The sequence below is a fragment of the Mustela lutreola genome, chromosome 5, assembly GCF_030435805.1.
Source record: "Mustela lutreola isolate mMusLut2 chromosome 5, mMusLut2.pri, whole genome shotgun sequence".
Taxonomy (NCBI): Eukaryota; Metazoa; Chordata; class Mammalia; order Carnivora; family Mustelidae; genus Mustela; species Mustela lutreola.
This window is the reverse complement of record NC_081294.1, coordinates 75,212,331-75,231,057: the sequence shown is the minus strand read 5'-3', so window position 1 is coordinate 75,231,057 and position 18,727 is coordinate 75,212,331. Positions and strand designations below refer to the sequence as shown.

Genomic DNA, 18,727 nt, shown 5'->3' with positions numbered 1-18,727 from the left:
TTTCTCTGTCTCCGTTTCTTTTTCCTTATCGGTGAGGAGAGAGGGATTTGATGCAGACGCTCTAAGAGGGGGCCTCACTCGAGAAACCACGAGTCACCAGAGTCTGCCTGTACTCTGTGGTGGTGATGATGGAGACGGTGGACAACATGGGGAAGGTGGCCCAGAACCACCCCTCAGAAGGCAGATCCATGGGGATGCTTTGGGACAGGAGGCAGCAAGGCCTCTGGAGGAGGATCAGAGCAGAGAGGTGTTCCATTGTCTCTGCTCCACAGATGTATTACTTGGAGCCTGCATTCTGAGGAGTTCAGAACCAGGACAAGATTGGCTTGATGCCACAGAAGAGGCCTTGCTTGTGTTGCTTTATGGAGGTTATGGATTTGATGCGGACCTCTTTTCATTCTGAGCTGCTTTTCCATGAGTGACACGGTCATCCCACCCATACCTTTGGGCGGCGGTGAAGGGCTCTGTCCCATAGAGCCATTTAGAATGTCGAGGTTGGGGCGCCTGGGTAGCTCCGTCAGTTACGCATCCAACTCTTGATCTCACCTCAGATTTTGATCTCAGGGTTGTGAGTTCAAGCCCCACATTGTGATGGGTGTGGAATCTCCTTAAGAAAAAAAAGAGAGAGAGAGAGAGAAAGGAAGGAAAGAAAGAAAGGGAGGGAGCGAGGGAGGAAGAAAGGAAAGGAACAGAACAGAACATCTGTGGTTGTTCTTTCATTTCTCCAAGAAACTCATTTTTAATTTGCTGGTAGTTCTGGTCGACCTCCGGGAGATTGTTTCCTATCTCATTCCTTTTTTCTTTCCTTGAGCGCCTATGGGCACCTGCTGTGTTCTGGGCACTGTTGGAGGTGCCTGAGATGCAGCTGTGAATGCCAAGACCAAGCTCCCCACTCCTGTGAGGTCCATGTTCCAGGGACACCATGACAAGAGCCCTCCAGAGACCCATGGGAGAGGCACCTCCTCCCTGCTCTTCTGCGTGCAGAGTGGTGTAACTCAGTGCATGCCACCTCAGTAACCAGTCCAGGGAGAACTCCATACACACATGAGACTGAGCTTTCCTGGTAAGAGATGAACTCCTGCAGGCACGTAGGCTGACCGGAAGGACCACTGTCAGTGCAGCTCTTAGCTTGCTAAACGTCTTGACAGGGGACCGTGTAATTAACTCGTTCAGAGGACAAGCTGTAGGGTCAGACGGCCTGGGTTTGAATTCTACCTCTGCAGCTTAGAATTGGCCTTCATTACGCAAAAGTTTCTGAGCCCCAATTTCTTCACAGGTAAGTTGGCTGCTAGTGGAGTTCTTGTTGTACAAAAGCTGGAGTGAAAATAAAGGGAGAAAGGTGTTGGAAAAGGCTTTAGCGTAATACCTTTTCCATGACTAACTGCAGTGAACCTTTATGTACATTATGATGACTTTGGAGGAATTTCTACCAGCACCACGGAGGCTCGAGATGGACTTCATGTTTGTAGCTTGACTCCAAGGGATAGGCACGTGTACTGCATAGAAGCTGGGCAGCCCAGCAGCTCAGTCATAAATGGGGAAGAAATGCTAGGAGCTGTGAGGAGCGGGCATAGACTATGGAGGGGCAGTGGCATGGGTTGGAAATGTGCCTGGGGCCAAGGGCATCCTGGAGGGACATTGCCCAGGTGGGGAGTCTTCGGGTAGGAGGAGAGGCTGCCATGTGAGAGGGGCATAAGAGTGGGGCAAGGCCTGGGAGAGGAGATGGGGGCTGCTGTGAGAGGACTAGAGCAGGGTTGTTGCAGTGCCAGGGTCAGGACCAGAGGGACTGTGCCTCAGAAACAAGAATTTGAATTCAGTCTGGGCATGTGAAGATGACTCCCCAGTAAGCAGAGAGGATCACACAAGGGAGGAAGGACCGGGCAGGTTTTGCATCTGGTGGACTGTGAGAACCTAGGTGCCATCCACAGGGCCAAGGAGCATCAAAACCTTGAGTTCTTGGTGAGAGATCATGGCCTCCATTTGGGCAACTCCACTGCAGCTTGTGGCCCCCAAGCCGTGTGTGACTGCTTAGGAGATAGTGAGATATCTGGTCCTGTGCCCAAGTGTCTATTCATCCATCAGTGGTTTTTGTTTTTGTTTTTGTTTTTAAACTACCTGTTCTTTTTCAAATCTTTTCTGAGGCACTGAGGCTAAACCAGTAAACTACAATATCATCTTTGTGGAACTCCTAAGGGAGACAGGCAAGAAAGCAGTCATTGCAATGCAGGATGGTGTGCTGGGGAGGTGGGCACCCTCGGGGAAATTTGCCCTGGGATTTCCAGGGGTGCGACAAAGCCAGGCATCAAAGTGGACAGTGTCCAGGGGGAGTGTGGAGGGTCCGTTTAGGTGGCAGCAGGTCACAGCAGAGCGAGTGTGTCACAGCAGAGCGAGCGTGTGTTGGAAAGAGATGCAAAGGGACAAGGTTCGAGGGATACCTGGGCTTGGATCATGGGGGTCCTCTTCTGGGCTCACATCTTCACATTCCTCTGAGGATGACAGGGGCGAGGCATGGGCGTGAACTGGGACAGAGAAGCACAGACACTGGCATGTCACAGAGATCCTCCAGGTGCAGAAGAGCTACTGGAGGAATGGCAGAACAAAGGCAGGGTTGGCAGGACTGGAGGCATGAGCTGAGATTTATTGTCTGTCGTGTGCTAGGGTTTGCCCAACCCTGGGGATCCCCCTGTCACCCATTCTGTCCTGTCAGCTGTGGGGGGAGGGGTGGCTTTATCTAGTGCTAAGGAAAGGAAGGCTTGGGCAGGTTGTGTGAATTAGTTAGACTCTGCTCTCCAGAAGCAGTGGATGTCTGCCTCTCTGAATATCACCTCCTCTTTCAGGCCTGTGGGGACAGAGGCAGGCAGAACCTGAGCAGAAAGCCTCTCCTCCCCCATCATCACAGCTAGAGAGGCGAGAGTCCTGATGGAAAGTAGGTGCCCCTCTCGCAGAGCGCCACCTCCCATGAATCCTGCCTGTGAAGGGCAGTCAGTCCTGGCGGTGTCCGGGGGAGGGGGACAGGTGGCCCGGAGAGGTGGCTTCGCGTGGACGGGGTCCCTCCGAGGAAGAAGCCTGGACAGCCTGAGAAACAGGCATCCTGGGGGCATTTATAGCAGTAGAGACATCTATATTTTAAGCAGGTGCCAGCTAGGAACATTCTCTTCCTTTCTTCTGGAGCTGCCTGAGCCCACACAGCCAGGCTGGGCGAGAGACTGTAAACGAGCCCCTGCACGCTCTGCTCCTCCTGCACCGCCTGGAGTCTCTCCTGGAGGGCTGTGGCTTCTGCCTCTGCTTGCAGGACCCCTCTGCTCTCTCCTTCTGCCTTGCTTCCTCTGCTGCTTGCTTTTCTTCCTCTCTTCTCCTTTCACCCCCGCCCCCACCACCACCCACCTTACTCTGTAGAACGGGTTGGTACTCCCTAAGCTCCTAGAGTTGCGGGTGAGACGATGAATTTCAGCAAGCCCTTTCCGCCCCCTTTCCACCTGGTGGGAGTCAGGTTCAGAGGCCTGATCTTGGAGCCCTCCCCAGCTGGGCCGCTCTGGACAGCAACCTCCTGAAATCACAGTGCCTAGGAGTGCCCCAGTATAATGTTTAGTGGTTACTCTGTTAGCCCAGAATTGCTGCAGGCCCTCGTGCCTCCTGAGCAGGTAAGCCAGGCGCCATCAGCTTCCTGACCACATAGGGAAGGCGCCTGCCTTACTCAGTTCTGTGGGCTAATCTGCTTGAGTTCTGCAAGTGATCTTAGCTGATTGGAGCTGTTTAAAGTGACTTTGGATGACATTACCAGCACCAGTGCAGTTGACGAATAAGGGTTTCATTTGGCCTGAGTTAGTGGGGAGCGGCCGGCTGCCTTCCTTCCCTTTCAGTAGCTCAGCCTCGTGCGGCGTCCCTCCCTTTCTCTAGCTGCCCTGCCCTGCAGTCATTCCTTCCCCTCAAAATCCTCTTCTTCTTCATTCGGCCATCCTGGGATGCCTAGAAACACTTTACCAGACCCCTCAGTGTCCAGAAGATTCTTAGGCAATGCACACAGCAGTGGACTAGGGAGAAGTAGAATGATCTGGATTAAAAAGGAAGTTTGCCATTTACTGACCTTGTGACCTTGACAGTCATTTGCTTTCCTGAGGTTTCACTTTCTTCATCTGCAAAATGAAGCCCCCCACATCTGCTCTCATGTAGTGTTAGACAAAGTATATCCCATAAGTAAGCCAGCATGTGAAGAACTTGCTGTGTGCTAGGGTCCGGACAAAGATGCATGTTTTCGGGGTACCTGGAGGGCTCAGTCAATTGAGTATCTGCCTTCAGCTCGGATCATGATCTTGGGTCCTGGATCGAGTCCCTCATTGGGCTCCCTGCTCAGTGGAGAGCCTGTTTCTCCCTCTCCCACTCCCCCTGCTTGTGTTCTCTCTCTGTCTCTGTCTCTCTCTGTGTCAAATAAATAAAATCTTTAAAGAAGAAAAGATGCATGTTTTCTTCCAAGGCAGCTGTGTAGACAGATGAGTATGTGCAGTATAGTAACGCAGTGAGCACGAACAGCTCTGGGGCACAGAAGCCCCCCTGGAGGCCTGTCTGGAGGGGAAACAGAGCTAGGCCAGGAAGAGGGGAAAGTCTAAATCTGTTGTCACATTCGAGTGTTTGCATGGCTCTTCAAATTCTAAGGAAATCTGTTTCATTTCTACTTGGAGCCCTTTTCCTAGAGGGCTGGAAGGAAACTGGAACTCATTTAATGAGATTTGCCTCCGTCCTGGGGTCCTGTCGCTTGTTGAAATTCTTACTTAGTCACTCACCTGTGCACATGGGCCATGGCTTTTGTTCATTCATTCCTTTACCCCACATGTTTCTACTGAGCAACTACTATGAACCAGGTGCTGGACTAGGCACCTCACATAACAGCAGTGAACAGAACAAAGATCCCTGTCCTTGTGGATCTTATATTCCAGCAAGGGGGAGAGACAGAAAACAGTAACTAAAACAAGAAATTCATAGTGTATTAGAACATGATGTGTGTATGTGTGTGTGTGTGTGTGTGTACACAGGAGAACAGTGTGGGAGAGTCAGGAGTGCCTATTATGATCACACAAGGGTACCGAGAGAAGGCTTTGTCGAGAAGGGACATCTAAGCAAAGGTCTGAATTATATGAGGGGGGTTCTGGGGAGGGACAATGATCTGTCCCTGTGTCCAGAGCTGCTTTGGTTGTGGGGCTTTCTGCTTCCTGGCCACATGTGGACAGGCTGTGTGGGGTCCCATGTTTCCTGATGCAGATCTGGCCGTTCTCTCTCCATGGGTGCTATGGTCTCCCCAACAGGCTGATAGGAAGCAGGGCCTGGGAATTGTGTGTCCTTCTGCATCTGTGCCATCTCCCCCAAATTCTAGATAGACAGAAAAATCTCACAGAATTGGGAAATTTCAGGACATGATCCAGCCTTCCGAGGATCCCAGGCACAGCAGATATCAGGCAAAATCCCAGAAGGGAGAAGCAGTGGAGGTGATATGTAGGAGCCCAAGGCAGGTGAGGTTGGGGCACATAGAACATAGACCAGGGACAGGGGAGTAGTGGCGATGAGCCTGGGGACCCTGTGGGCTCGGGCAGCCACCCCACAGTTTGGCTCTGCTCACCAGAGTGGGGTCACTACTGGACGCAAGGCACAAAGGGTGCTGCCAATCAGAGGCTACAGGGGCGGGCTGGTTCTGAGTTGTAACGTGTCCCTTGAGCTCCTGCCCCTGGGGAGCTCTCGACTTTTCCTTAGGCTCCCTCACATGGGGCCTTGCCCTTTCCTTTGACAGTTTCATGAGCAGGAGTTTTTGCATGGGTCTTGTTGGACAAGTTAGAGGAAAATGGTTGCAGCTTTGCTTCCAAATGCAAATGTGTGACAACTTGCACCCAAACTGGGCTGAAATTTGTGTCCTCATTTGCTGAAGAGAGGTTTGCTAGATGGTTAACAAACTGAAGAAGGTCAGGAGAAGGTAGGGGAGTTTCTTAGGAGAATGACCTCGTGGTGATACGTCTGCTGTATGCACTACCAGAGAGGGTCTTTGCAAGAACCAAAATGCTGCCGTTCACTGCACCTGTGTTTACCCTTCGCATCGTGGCCTTGCTTGCTTCTGTTGTGTACGAGAATCTGTGCTCCAGAAAAATCTCAGTCATTGGTGGAGCAAGTTCTCACGAAAGGCCCCCTCCTCCTGCAGACTTCGGTCTACAGGGTCCTCATTGCCCTCCAAGAGCTCGCCCCCTGGTGGGGAAACACAGCAGGACATGTCGTTGCAGTGTGCCCTTGCTCCATGTGGGGAAGTGTTCAGGGGAGCACATAGGCATGGTTGGCATGGTTTCTGGAAACATTATCCCAGCACCACTGGGAAAAGCAGGTTACGCTTATTTTTATCCAGCTTTTGCTTTAATAATTTTTTTAATTGAAGTATGGTTAACATAGTGTTGTATTGGGTTTCAAGTATATAATATGATTCAGTAATTCCATATTTTACTCAGGGCTTATCATGGTAAGTGTACTCTTAATCCCCTTCACCTATTTCACCCAGCCCTTGAGGACCTCCCCCTGGTAACCACCAGTTTGTTCTCTGTATTCAAGGGGTTTTTGTCTTTTGTCTCTTTTTTCATCATTTGTTCATTTTGGTTTTTAGATTCTATATATGAGTGAAATTATATGGTATTTCCCTTTCTCTGCTGACTTATTTCACTTAGCATTAGACCCTCTATGTCTACCCATGTTGAAAATGGCAGGATCTCGTTCTTTTTGTGGCTGAGTAATATTCCAGTGTGTGTGTGTGTGTGTGTGTGTGTGTGTGTGCGCGCGCACACGTGCGTGCATGCTCATCTTCCTTACCCATTCATCTATTGATGGATATTTGGGTTGGTTCCTTATTTTGGTTATTGTAAATAACACTGCAAAAAACATAGAGATGCATATATCTTTTCAAATTAGTGTTTTCCCTTTCTTTGGGTGAATTCCCAATAGTGGATATACATGGTAACTCTATCATTAAATTTTTTTGAGAAAACACACCATTTCCCACAGTGGCTGCACCAATCTGCATTCCCACCATCATCTGAATAGGTCTCCTCGGGCAAGGAAAATAAAAGCAAAATTAAACTATTGGGACTACACTAAAATAGAATGCTTTTGCACAGCAAGGGAAACCATCAACAAAACAACATATCAGTCTACTAAATGGGAGAAGATATTGGCAAGTGATATATCCAGTTAGGGGTTATTATCCAAAATATATAAAGAACTCATACAGTTCAACACCAAAACCAATCTGATTAAAAAAATGGACAGAGGACCTGAATAGACAGTTCTCCAAAGAAGAAGATGGACAACAGACATATGAGAAGGTGCTCAGCCTCGCTCATTGTGATGGAAATGCAAACTAAAACCACTGTCATCTTTCACCACACACCTGCTGGAATAGCTAGAATCAAAAAGAAAAGAAATAATAACTGTTGGTGAGGATGTGGAGAAATTGGTTTAATAATTATTAAATGTATGGAAGAATTTAAAAATCTGAGTGAGGGGTACTTCCATACCCATCACTGAGTTTTGGCAGTTGCTAACGTTTTGTGAGATTCACGCCCTCCCCTCTCTTTAACCTACTTGCTTTCCCCCTTGAACCATTCAGAAGCAAATTAGAGGCACTTCCCTGGTAAGGAAATAGACATTCTCCTCTATGACCACTTTCACAGGTGTTCTTACACCTACGAGAACAATAACCTAGTTATGTCAGGTAATGCGCAGTCCTTGTTAAAACCACAGCACTTTTTCCCAGAATGTCTTTTACAGCTTTGTATAATTGTGATTTTCTAAGAGCCAGTCAAGCCTCACCCCCTGTGTTTGTTCCAGCTTTTTAATTTCTTCTGCTCTAGAAGAGGGACCCACTCACACCAGGGTTGGTTTTTTGGTTTTATTTTTGTTCGTGTTTTTTTGTTTGTTTGTTTGTTTTTGCTTTTTTGTTTTGTTTTCGTGGTGGTTTATTTTTTGAAAGTCCAGGCATTTATCTTATAAAACATGTTCAATTTTAGACTCATTCTCTAATGAATAGATTGAGGTGAGGAGCTTTTGACCCTGCCCCTCAGAGGCACTGTTGTGTAATACTTCCTTGTGCAGAAGGAAGGCCGGGCCCCCTGCTGCAGGTGCTACCTTGGCCCCAGGGTCCCTGCTTTAAGGTGTGACTGTCATGTACATTTTCCTTGTGTAATAATGAGGTGTGTTTTCTGCGGGAAGCCCTTAGAGACCCTGTGAATTCCCTATTCCCCAATTCCTTTTACCCACGATTTCTAATAACCATCAAATGATCGTTTCCTAACTCAGTTATTACATAGGGAGTTGCCAAGTGATTTCCTAATTCCAGCCTTCCTTCTCAACGTATTTAGCTGGCATTCTTCTGTTAAGATGAGCTTTTCCTTTTTCACATTTTTAGCAACTTGATTTTAAGGGGTAAGGTTCTGCCTTCTTTGGAATTTTTAACAGTGTGGGTGCATGCATGTGCTTGGGGGGAGGGCAGGGAGTGAGCCCAAACCTTGGGGGGAGGGCAGGGAGTGTCACACACAGGACTCTGCACACTCAGCTGAGAAGGTCCCTTCCACTCTTCTCTGTAGTTACACTGGCTTCCTTGATGACTTTCATGTGCAGTCGGCATCTTCCACCACTGGGCCTTTGCTTGGAATCCCCTGACCCCAGAGCGCTGCCTGGCCCACTTTATTCTTTACCCAGATGTCATGCCACATTGCCTGAGAGCACCCCATGTCATATACCTTCCCCTCCCCATTATTCTCTGTCTCTTATTCTCCTTTGTGCTGTTTTATGGTCCTCATCAGCACCTGCTCTATAAACTTCATGGGAACAGTGTTTTTGTCTTGTCTGTTTGGAGCCTGGTACAGTGCTGGCCCATAGTAGGTGCTCAGTAAATACTTGTTTGATGTGAGAAGGAACACACACATGAGTGCCTGTTTGGTAAACCTCTGATTGAGCCCAAAGACCCTTCTGTTGTATCTCTTCACTCCTCCTTTCCCATGACCCCAGGGACAGTCAAGCCCCAGAGAGACAGACAGCTGTTCTTCCGTCTGTCAGGAATAACATGGGGAGCCAGCAGCCACACTCAGTTCCTGCCCACTCATTAAAGCCAGCAGAGCCACGAGATTACCCACCCCCCCTTCTTTGACAGGATTTTGGGGGAATAAAAACAAATCAAAATTCATCAACTGTGAACAAAATTGTCAACTGTGAACTGTCAACAGTCTGGTTTAAAAATAGATGATTGGTTGATGAAATAGAGTGGAGAAAGCAATTTAAATAAAATGTTAAAAATAATACCCAAAGCATGCAAGGCAAAAGCAAAGAATGCGGGGCAATAGAGAAACGTACTCAGTGGAGATCTGTGTGAGCAGTGAACCAGAGAGAGGTTATTAGTTTTGCTTTACAAATCACAGAAGAGAAAGATTTACTGGCCATTCGCAGGAACATTCCCTCATTCCTACGTGTTGGTGTGTTATGCAAAACGGAAGGAAAAATTGGTTGGGAAATCTGCTAGCACATTTATTTTTAAGTAGGTCAATGTTTTGAATATTTCTGCCCATTTGCAAAGTCTTTGGCTCCCTCCATCTTCTGCGTTTCTGTGAGGACTGGGGAAGACATTTCTCTCCCAGTGGGTCAAGAGATATAGAAGCTTCCAGGATGTTATGTCTGTGTTTCTCTTTGTGTTTCTGTGAATATGGGTTCCAGTACGAAGTTTAAAAGTCGTTTGAAAGTTGTTACTTTCCCACATTCTAGGATCTCATCTTTTAAATACTTAGGGCTTATTATTTGTTTCATTCCTTGATCATAAAATCATTATAAAGTCTTGAATGTTTTGTAATTCTGCCCATGAGTCATGGTTGATAGTATTTGGCCAAGTTCTGTATGTCTACCTGCCCAACATCCTAAGGCTGCTGTTCCAGGTGTTTTTTTTTGTTTGTTTTGTTTTGTTTTGTTTTAACATGCTTTCCAGGAGAACTGAGTCATCTGGGCACAAAGGTCTATGTTTTATGAACATAATATGCAGCATTTCCATCCCATAGAGACTTGTCTGTTTTTAAACATCTGGGCGGACGGTGTGCCAGTCTGTTAGGACTGCAGTAACACAGTACCACACACTGGGTGCCTTGGACAATAGGAATTTACTGTCTCACAGCCCTGGAGATAGAAGTAGAAGCCAAGGTGTGGGCAGGGTTGATTCCTTTGGAGGCCGTGACTGAGAATCTCTCTCCTGCCTTTCCTTAGCTTCTCGCAGCCACGGGCATTCTTTGCAGGTGGCTGTCTTCTCCCTGTGTCACTTCACTCCTCCATCTTCCCTCTACGCGGGTCTGTCTCTGTGTCCAGCTCTCCCCTTCCTGTAAGCATGGCAGCCATATTGGATTAGGACCGGCGCTGTTGAGCTCATTTTAAGTTGATGATCTCTGTAAAGACCCTCGAAGATACTGGGGGTTAGGACTTACAAATGTCTTGTTGGAGGGATATAATTCAATACCTAACACAATGTGCAAAGTTGTCTCTTCTAGAAAGAAGTGGGGTCAGGGCGGTGGCGACTGCTCTCTGCTTAGACCCACTTCTGATACAGGTCCAGGGATGGAAGGGCCGCCGAAGGTGGCAGTGACCACCTTGAGGGGTCTCTCCGTTTGTTCAGTGTGTCTCCTTCCCCCGGGAAGGAGCTCCTGGGCCTGCCTCTAGCCTTGGCCCTATGGGAGCTTTGAGTAAATGACTGGCTCTCTACTCTAAATCCCCAAAATGCATTTATACCTCTTTCCTCCTCTTCTCTCCCCACAATTCTTTATTTAAAAAAAAAAATTATGGGTGCTCCTTTATCTATTCCCAAGAGTGTCATTTTGTAGTTCTTTTTGATTGTTTTGTTTCATTTTTTTGCTTTTCCACCTCCAAGCCCAGACTCTAAGGGGTAGGCCCCCAGTCTACCCTCTTTAAGTTGGAGCCTGCAGACACTGCTTTGATGCAGGTCAACGAAGGCCAGCAGGTGCTGGTAGGCGGCATGCATCCCTAGTACCTCCGGGGCTGGTGTGGAGGGAGCCAGTAAGTTCCACCGGAGCAAGTCCTTCCTGCCAACAAATCGCCATCCATGATTTTGCCACCTTGTACCTGAAGCTCTGAGCACACTGTGGGAGAGAAGGTGTGGCCATTCTGGAGGCTTGTCATGTGTGAAAGGAGCCAGTGCCATCCCTATGGTGTCAGGAGACACCTGGGTCTCCCTCGTCACATCTCTGTAGAAGAATTTGCATTCTGATTCCATCTTTTCCAAAGGAGGCTGCTCCTGTCCTGATAGGTCAGAGCCCAGTGTCTGCTAGGTCCAGAACCTAGTCATGGGATGGCTGCCTAGAAAAAGTACCATGAGCTGCCTCTTTTTCTCTTGGCCCCATTCTCTTGGCAACCCTCTACGTGAGGGCTAGCATACCTGCCTAGAGTTTTCAGAATCGTTCTATCCACAGCACAGGGCACACTTCTGCAGAGCCCAGAGGCTCTGTGCATTTTCTCTACTTGGGATTGAAGGTGAGTGGGCAGGACGTTCTTGAGCATCTGTGGCTTACAGGTTGGGAGAGGGCATGGGAGCCCTTTGCTTGGTGTGACAGCCTCTGTCAGGGTAGCCACTCTAGCGGGAAGCACTGTACTGTGGAAGTGGCCTGGCTGCTGTGAGGAAAGCTGGTGCAGTGACCACCTTTTGGCCTGTGTAATTGTTCTTCCCTAGCGAGAGCCTGGGGCAGAGGGGTTGGGCCTTAGTGAAGTGCTATGGGACAGGGACATGCGTGAGGTGCCCCGAGGAGGCCCCCTGCCCAGCGACAGTCCCGGCCAGGCTCAGAACCAGGTGCCCTCTCCCCTTACCCACGGGTGCCCACGTGTGCCCTCATTTACTCCCCTTAGCTCGGTCATCACTTTGATGGAGGCATGTCAACTTTGTTTTATATTTCCTCATGAAATATTTGATACACAAATGTAGATGTCTTATTTCTGTAAGTTGCCAAGCCCAATGACCAAAGCCTTGGAATCTGTCACTGAGCTTTGGGGAATAAACCATTCTCAGGCTTCACGGTGTTTTTCTGGGCTCCTGTCTGGGGCCGTCGTCCTGCCTCTGCCCTAGAGGCCGCCCCTGTCTTGGTATTTGTCACCCTACCCCCCCCAATATATATTCACACATATGTAGGTATCTCTAAATAGCACGTGCTGAGCTTTATATTAAATGGAATTCTAGTCCTTTGAGCTTCATTTAAATGACACATACTATCTGGAAGATAAAAAAGCAGGCCTGTGCCCTTGAAACATGGGTTTCCACTGATGCAGATAAATCTTGTTTTCTCTGGTAGCACCTCCCCGGGGTCCGGGAGGAGGCCCGGCTGCCTCCGCAGATTGTGACAGCGGCTGTCCACGAGAGGGGATTCTGGGCCAGCCGAGGAAGCGGAGTTACCAGAATCACAGTCTGCAGAGGCTCTCGGGCGAGGGCAGGCCCCCAGGGAAATGGGTGTTCCCGAGCATCTGGGAAGCAAATGGATGAGATTCTGAGTCTATCAATGGATGAGGGTGAGCAGGGAGGCTAGAAGGCCGAGTGCTGGACGGGAGCTCGAGGAGAGGCCTCAGGCAGCTGGTGTGGGTCAAGGATGCTTTGCCGGGAACATCCCGAAGGCTGAGCTCCAGCACCTGTGTTCCTTGTGCGGGTGAGGTGGTTGCAGCTGGGGACTGGGGCGGAGGCCCCAAGGAGCCTGGGGAGCACCACCCATATCCTTTAGCAACTGTTTACTGAACACCTACTGTGTGCCTGGGAGAAGACGTGACTTTCCAGCTGACGAGTACCTCATGGGCTAGTAGGAAGTCAGTGCTGCCACCCTTGGCTACGTTATGCTGTGCTCAGGAAGGGTCCCCAAACATCCGTGGCTTATGGCAGCCAGCAGACAGTAACTCCTTGTTCCTGTTTCATGTTGGCTGCGGTCTCACTGCAGCTCTGGTGCTTGCCCTCGCCCTCTGGGCCCCAGGCCACAGGAGCGGCCCTAGTGTGGTTCGTGTCATTTTCATGGTAGAGGGAAGAGCAAGAGAGGAGATACGAGTAAGCAGTGGTTCTTAAAACAGCTGCTCAACCCTGGCGAGTCACACCTACTCGCAGTCCCCAGGGAGAGCAAGTCTCGTGGCCGAGGACAGAGGTCCCATTTTCCCAGGTGGGCGGTGAACGAAGCCAAGATTCCACTTTCCGGGAGGGCCAGGGAATGTCTGGGAAGAGTCTTACAGTCTATCAAGGATACAAACCAGCAATTTAGTCACAGTAGGATTTTTAGTAAGTAAATGTATTGAGTTTTGACTTCACAAAATAATTTTTCATACACAAATATACTGTTGCCCCTAAATTAGCTTTGGAGAATCTCTTGAACAAATAGTTTGAGAACTGAAGCAGGATTGTTTCAGAGCAGGGGGGTGGAGGGAGGAGGTGGGGCTGGCCCCAGTGGTCTTTTCTCCAGCCCTGGGCACATGCACACCGGCTGTGGGATTTGAGAAGAAGCTTTTTACACGGACACCCCCTCCCCGCGCCCTTCCAGTCTTCCTCTTGGCTACGTTCTGTCCCTCTGGCTGGTGGCAGGCCATCCCATTCCTATGGGGCTTCTTTGTTCCATCCCTCCATACACACCACTCCTGACCGCCTCACAGTCGTGGTCGCTCGGCTTTAGAAGGACGTGGTCTTTTCTGCCTCTTCATGGAGTTGTTGAGTTTGGAGGCTGAGCCATGGCTGCCTTTCATCCAGTCCCCACCACCCCTCCGGCCACACTGCGCACATACTAGATGCCTAACAAGTCTGTACAAAAGGCATTTGCCTCAAGGGGAAGTCATCACCCCGTGGGCTTGTCTGTCGCGCTCTCTCTCGTGAGGCTGGCCACTGTGTGAGTGACACTTGGAGTTACTCAGAGTGGCTCCCGTAGGTTCAGAGCCAGGTTTGAAGCACTCTTGCCCTGGGTTTGTAATCGGGATGGGAATGGAATAGCGGGGCCTTCTTGGTATTCAGCTGTCCTCTGGTGTGCTGGTTTGCAAATGCTTGTGGGCTTTTCAGAAGTACACATTTGTGTTTTCCAAGGGCAAGGACTCTAACTTCCCTTTTTCTTTTTTCCTTTGTAAAAGATTCCCCATTGCCTCTGATAAGAATAACAGACAAAGTGGGTGCTCAGTAAATTTTGTCTGCCTCCTCTTCTTTGGAACCTCCACCAGGTGCACACGTGTTTCTCAGCCTGTGGGCCTTAGCAGAAGGTTGGTTACATGCAGGCCTGGATCCTGAGAACTGTACAAGTGGAAAAAGAATAAACTGTCAGACAACTGAGACGGAGGCCAGTAGCAACCTGGGGATATGTGCTCTCCACGTAGAAAGAGCAATGTTGTGGAACCAGGGTCTAAGCCCCACACTCAGACATGGCTTGGAATCCACCCCAAAAGAGAGAGCATCATGATTATTTCGTGGGTTATTTAACTGCTCTGAGTCCATGTCCTATCCCTTAGATGTCAGGATCCTAAAAATTCTGTTAACTGTTATGCTCTTTTGCACCTGTAAACAACATTCTTTCCGGCCTGTTTTCTGAACCGGTTGAGACTTGACGATAAAAGTAGCTGAAGTAGTGAAAAGGGCAGGAAGTGACCAGAACACTACCAGTGTGGCTGGTGAGGGTTGACATGAAGAGATGGTGACTTTTGGGCTTCACCACTGAATCTTAGAATTAGATGAGTGCTTGCACCCAGTCCCGTGCTAGAGACACCCATGGGTATCCTCTAGGGGGAAGGACTGTATAGCACTCAGGTTTGGGATGGTTACAGCAAAAGCAGTCACTCCTTGCATGTCCTGGGTGGGTCAGGGCTGGGCCTCACACACATCACCCAGGGTGTTAACTCGGGGTTACCCTGCCCCTGTGCCCAGGGAGATTATATGAGCAGCTGAGAGAGTCTAGGATCCCTGTACTGGGGCAGAGGCACCCTAGGCGAGGAGTAAGGAAACGGAGGGAGGTGGCCTTCTGTGGAAGGGGTGGGCCTTGATGGACCCCTGGGACTCTGAGATGTCATTTCAAATGAGTACTTCTGTAACAGTTACAGCTGCATTTATCACCGAGTGAAGTAAGCACCGCAGTGCTCTCCAGTGGTCTCAGAGGTTACCCCGTGCCTTCGGAAAGACATGAAAGGCCATTTCTTTTTCAGCACTCTGCCATGTGGACCTTGACCTGAGATGTACTCCTTCCTTCTCTGTCTTTGCTCCTGTGATCCCACCTGGTTGGAGAGAGACCAGCTGCTTCCTGGGAACGCCACATGGGGTGTCTGCTTGGCTGCCTTCTTAACGGCTCTTCTGCCTCTCTTTTGCAGTGCAAGTTGGAGTTCCATGCTTGTTCTACTGGCAAAAGCTTCACCGTCCTCTGTGATGGGCCCTGTCCATGTCTTCCGGAGCCCGAGCCACCAAAACTCAAGACACAAAAGAATGGTGAGTGGGGATCACAGGAGACACTTGGAGGGAGGTCGATGTGGCCAAGCTCTGCCTCCCCGCCACAACCCCTGTGCCTGGAAGTTGGAGGTTAACAGAGCTGTTTGAGTCCACACGGGGGAAATAGAGGGGCTTGGCAAGTACTCCAGCTTGTGTAGGGATTTGAATCTGAACTGCCTTCAGCTACCGTTAAAAAGAAAAGGAAGAACTGAGTCTTGAAGAATAATTTGATGAGACCAAGATATGCATTAGGTTCTTTCAGAGGTTCTCATGTCGGCTGTGACATGAGAAGCGTGGGTTTGTTCACCTCTCAGACCACAGCCTGCCCTGGGGTACGTCTTGGTCTTCCTTGACCTTGAATCTCTAAGTCCTTTGAACTTCTCAAGGGCACATTTTAAAACAGACACTACAGAGAGGTCACAACAGTGATGCCACCAAAGGCGTTTCTTCGCTTGTATATTCTGCTCAGAATGTAGCACAAGCCAGGTGACACACGAAAGGAGAAAAACTCTCTAGCGACAGTGGTTTCTCTCTCATGGCTGAGGGGGCAGGGAAGGTTGGCCATATTTAGATGTTTCAGTGATGGAGAAAGGATGGCTGTCGCTCTGGACTTGGCCTGTTTCTGAGCCTTCCTTAAGGAGACCCAAGCTGGAAGTTTGCCTCTTCCTTCTGTGGAGCTGGGATTTCTCTGTCATCACTGCTGGTCCATGGAAAATGTTGCACGTTTCTGAGGTTGAATGAATGTGTGTGCATAGGCACGCATGTCTCTTCTAAGGCATCTTCTATAGGTAATGAGGGAGGGTGATCTGGGCGAGTGTGTTTATGCCTTCCCTGGTTCGTGGTCCCATTGACTTTTCCAGGGCACATATGTGAAGATGCTGGAATGTGCATTTGTCCATGGTGGCCATCACAGGAATATTGTGCTAAGATACTCTTTGGAAGATTTTGCTCAGAATGTGGAAGCTCTAGGGTCATAACTAATCTCCAGAAATTCCTCTTGATGAGCAAAAAGCTGATCTCCCTGTGTTTGGATCTGATTCATTTATACAACTGCAGTAAGAAGTGTTCATTTGTATACTTGTGCCCTTTGGCATAGGGTCTGAAAACCTAAAGCCCTATAGTGTAAAGAAACTGCAAAACCCAGAAAACTCACTTCTGTCTGAGGATTTCTTAATAACTGCAGGATGTTTCAGTAGTCTCTGTTATTCCGGGTGTATTGTTTACTGGCCTTATTTAATCCTCTAACCTGAGGTGAAGAAACCAAACCAACAAAGACACCTCCACCATTTTGCCTGTGGTATCTACATGAGGTGGTGGCTTCACCTCTCCTTAGGGGTCCCAAATCTGCTCAGGCTCCCTGATTTGCCATGGTGAGATAACAGACTGGTCTCCTGGGAAGCCTTCAAATGAAGTACAGTGACTGTTTCTTCCTTTCTTTTTTAAGTAAACTCTGTCCCAACATGGGGCCTGAACACCCAACTCAGGGATAAAGACTTATATGCTCTCTTGACTGAGCCAGCAAGGCACCCCAGTGCTTATTTCTTAATGGTGGGCTTGTCACACATGATTAAATGAGATTAACTCCCAAATACGACACTCCAGGTACAGCCTTGCCTATACCATGCATTTATTTAATTATGTTCTGGTAAAAATTAGAACAGATTCTTGCTGAACATTTGCAAGTTACTGCATTACCATTAATAGCAAAGAGACTTAGAAAAGAGCGTGTTCGAGAATCCGGAAAGGTCAGTGAGAACAAGAATGCTATTTAAAAGTGTTTCATTTGAAAATGCTTGAAAAAGGGTGAACTACTAAGTTAATTGTAAGAGATAAATCAGGAAGAATGAGAAGCGACTTCATATACCTCTCAGGAATGACAACAATAAAAAAGGAATACTAACAGTAACCCAAAACAAATAATCAAAATTATATGTCCTTCATTAGTTCTTTTAGTCGTACCTAATTATTTTTTGTTCCACTGGCTCTCGGACCAGTGATTTGCTTTTGCGAAGTCCTCTGCCTTTGCCCGGAAAGGAGCTCTCTAACTCCACACTGTGTCTCCCATCATCTGACGCTTGTCTGAGAAATACCACCTTGGAAGCTTGCAATGATGAGTCTGTTACTGGAAGTATCGATCAAACTTGGTACAGTTCTTTGCCTGAGGCTCTGAGATTGTCCTCGTTGGTTGAAGACCCACTTTCTGAGCTGTGACTTACTGCAGAGTTTTTATACAGTGTGTGGGGGAAGCAGAAATTACCTGCCGAGAAGGCTGCATGGCTGTCGTTAACTAATTACACATGCAATTACATAGGCAACAACATCCTATCAGGGTATAATGCTTAACTATTTAATACAGATTTGATCAATGTTCACTTGGGGGATAAGAATGCACTACGGGCTGTGAAGGCAGCAATGAGTCCCTGGGGTCATTAGATGAAATGCAGTATTGAGCTTAATAACATTTTACCTGGGCAGAGTGGAGGGAAGGCCGGCCTTTTCCTTTGATTTGACAGGTCTTCCCCTGAGGCTGTCACAAGCAGTGGGGATGAAGGAGAGGGAGAGGGTGCGAAGTAGAGGTCAGAGGTGAAATGAGGGGCCGTGACATCACAGAAGCTGCAGGCAGTGGGAGCGGAGACCTCCACCTTCCTGAGACACGTCGGGGGGCTCTGGGCTTTGTCAGAGGCAGTCCTGCTTCTGGGCCTGCTACCGAAATGACATTTCATGGTCTCGCAAACGCAGGTGTGCCAGAAGTCACACAGTGAAGTCACACAGAAGTCACACAGTGGAGCAGTCACAGTTGTCGTTGATGACATTTTCTTTTCAGTCTGATCTCTCTTTCGAGCTTTGGTTCCATGTGGTGGTGACAATAGTCATGGAGTCTCTTCTAGATAGATTCTGTTAATCCCAGGGGTAGCGAAATGCTCGGAAGTCAGCAGTGGCTTATGCATTGTGGAACTGAAGGGCAGTGGCTCCTGCCATTGTCTGTCCCTGTTATCCATCTGCAGAGAGCTGTCACCGCCTCCGGTGAGCTGGCCTGCCATGTGCATGCTCCCTGTGTCCGATGGAGGACATCTGACTCCTGTCGTGAACTGTGCTTACTGCCACCATTGGGTCAGACCTGGTGCCCGCTCTTCTAGGTCCTGTTCTTCTGGGTTTACTCGTCCTCCCGCAGCCCCCGCTGGCCCCCCTCAGGGCCACAGAAGACTTGGGCATGTCATTCCATAATGTTTTAGTGTCCAAGAAAGACTGGTG

At 48.8% G+C, this 18,727-nt stretch overlaps 1 protein-coding gene across 1 annotated transcript in view; it reads left to right on the top strand.

Moving 5' to 3' along the window:
• Positions 1 to 18,727, top strand: part of SPOCK1 (SPARC (osteonectin), cwcv and kazal like domains proteoglycan 1) — a 500,126-nt gene that overhangs the window by 403,238 nt on the left and 78,161 nt on the right. The window contains exon 6 of the mRNA XM_059174644.1: positions 15,361 to 15,475. Coding sequence (XP_059030627.1) covers positions 15,361 to 15,475 — 115 coding nt within the window. The remainder of the gene's footprint in view (positions 1 to 15,360; positions 15,476 to 18,727) is intronic.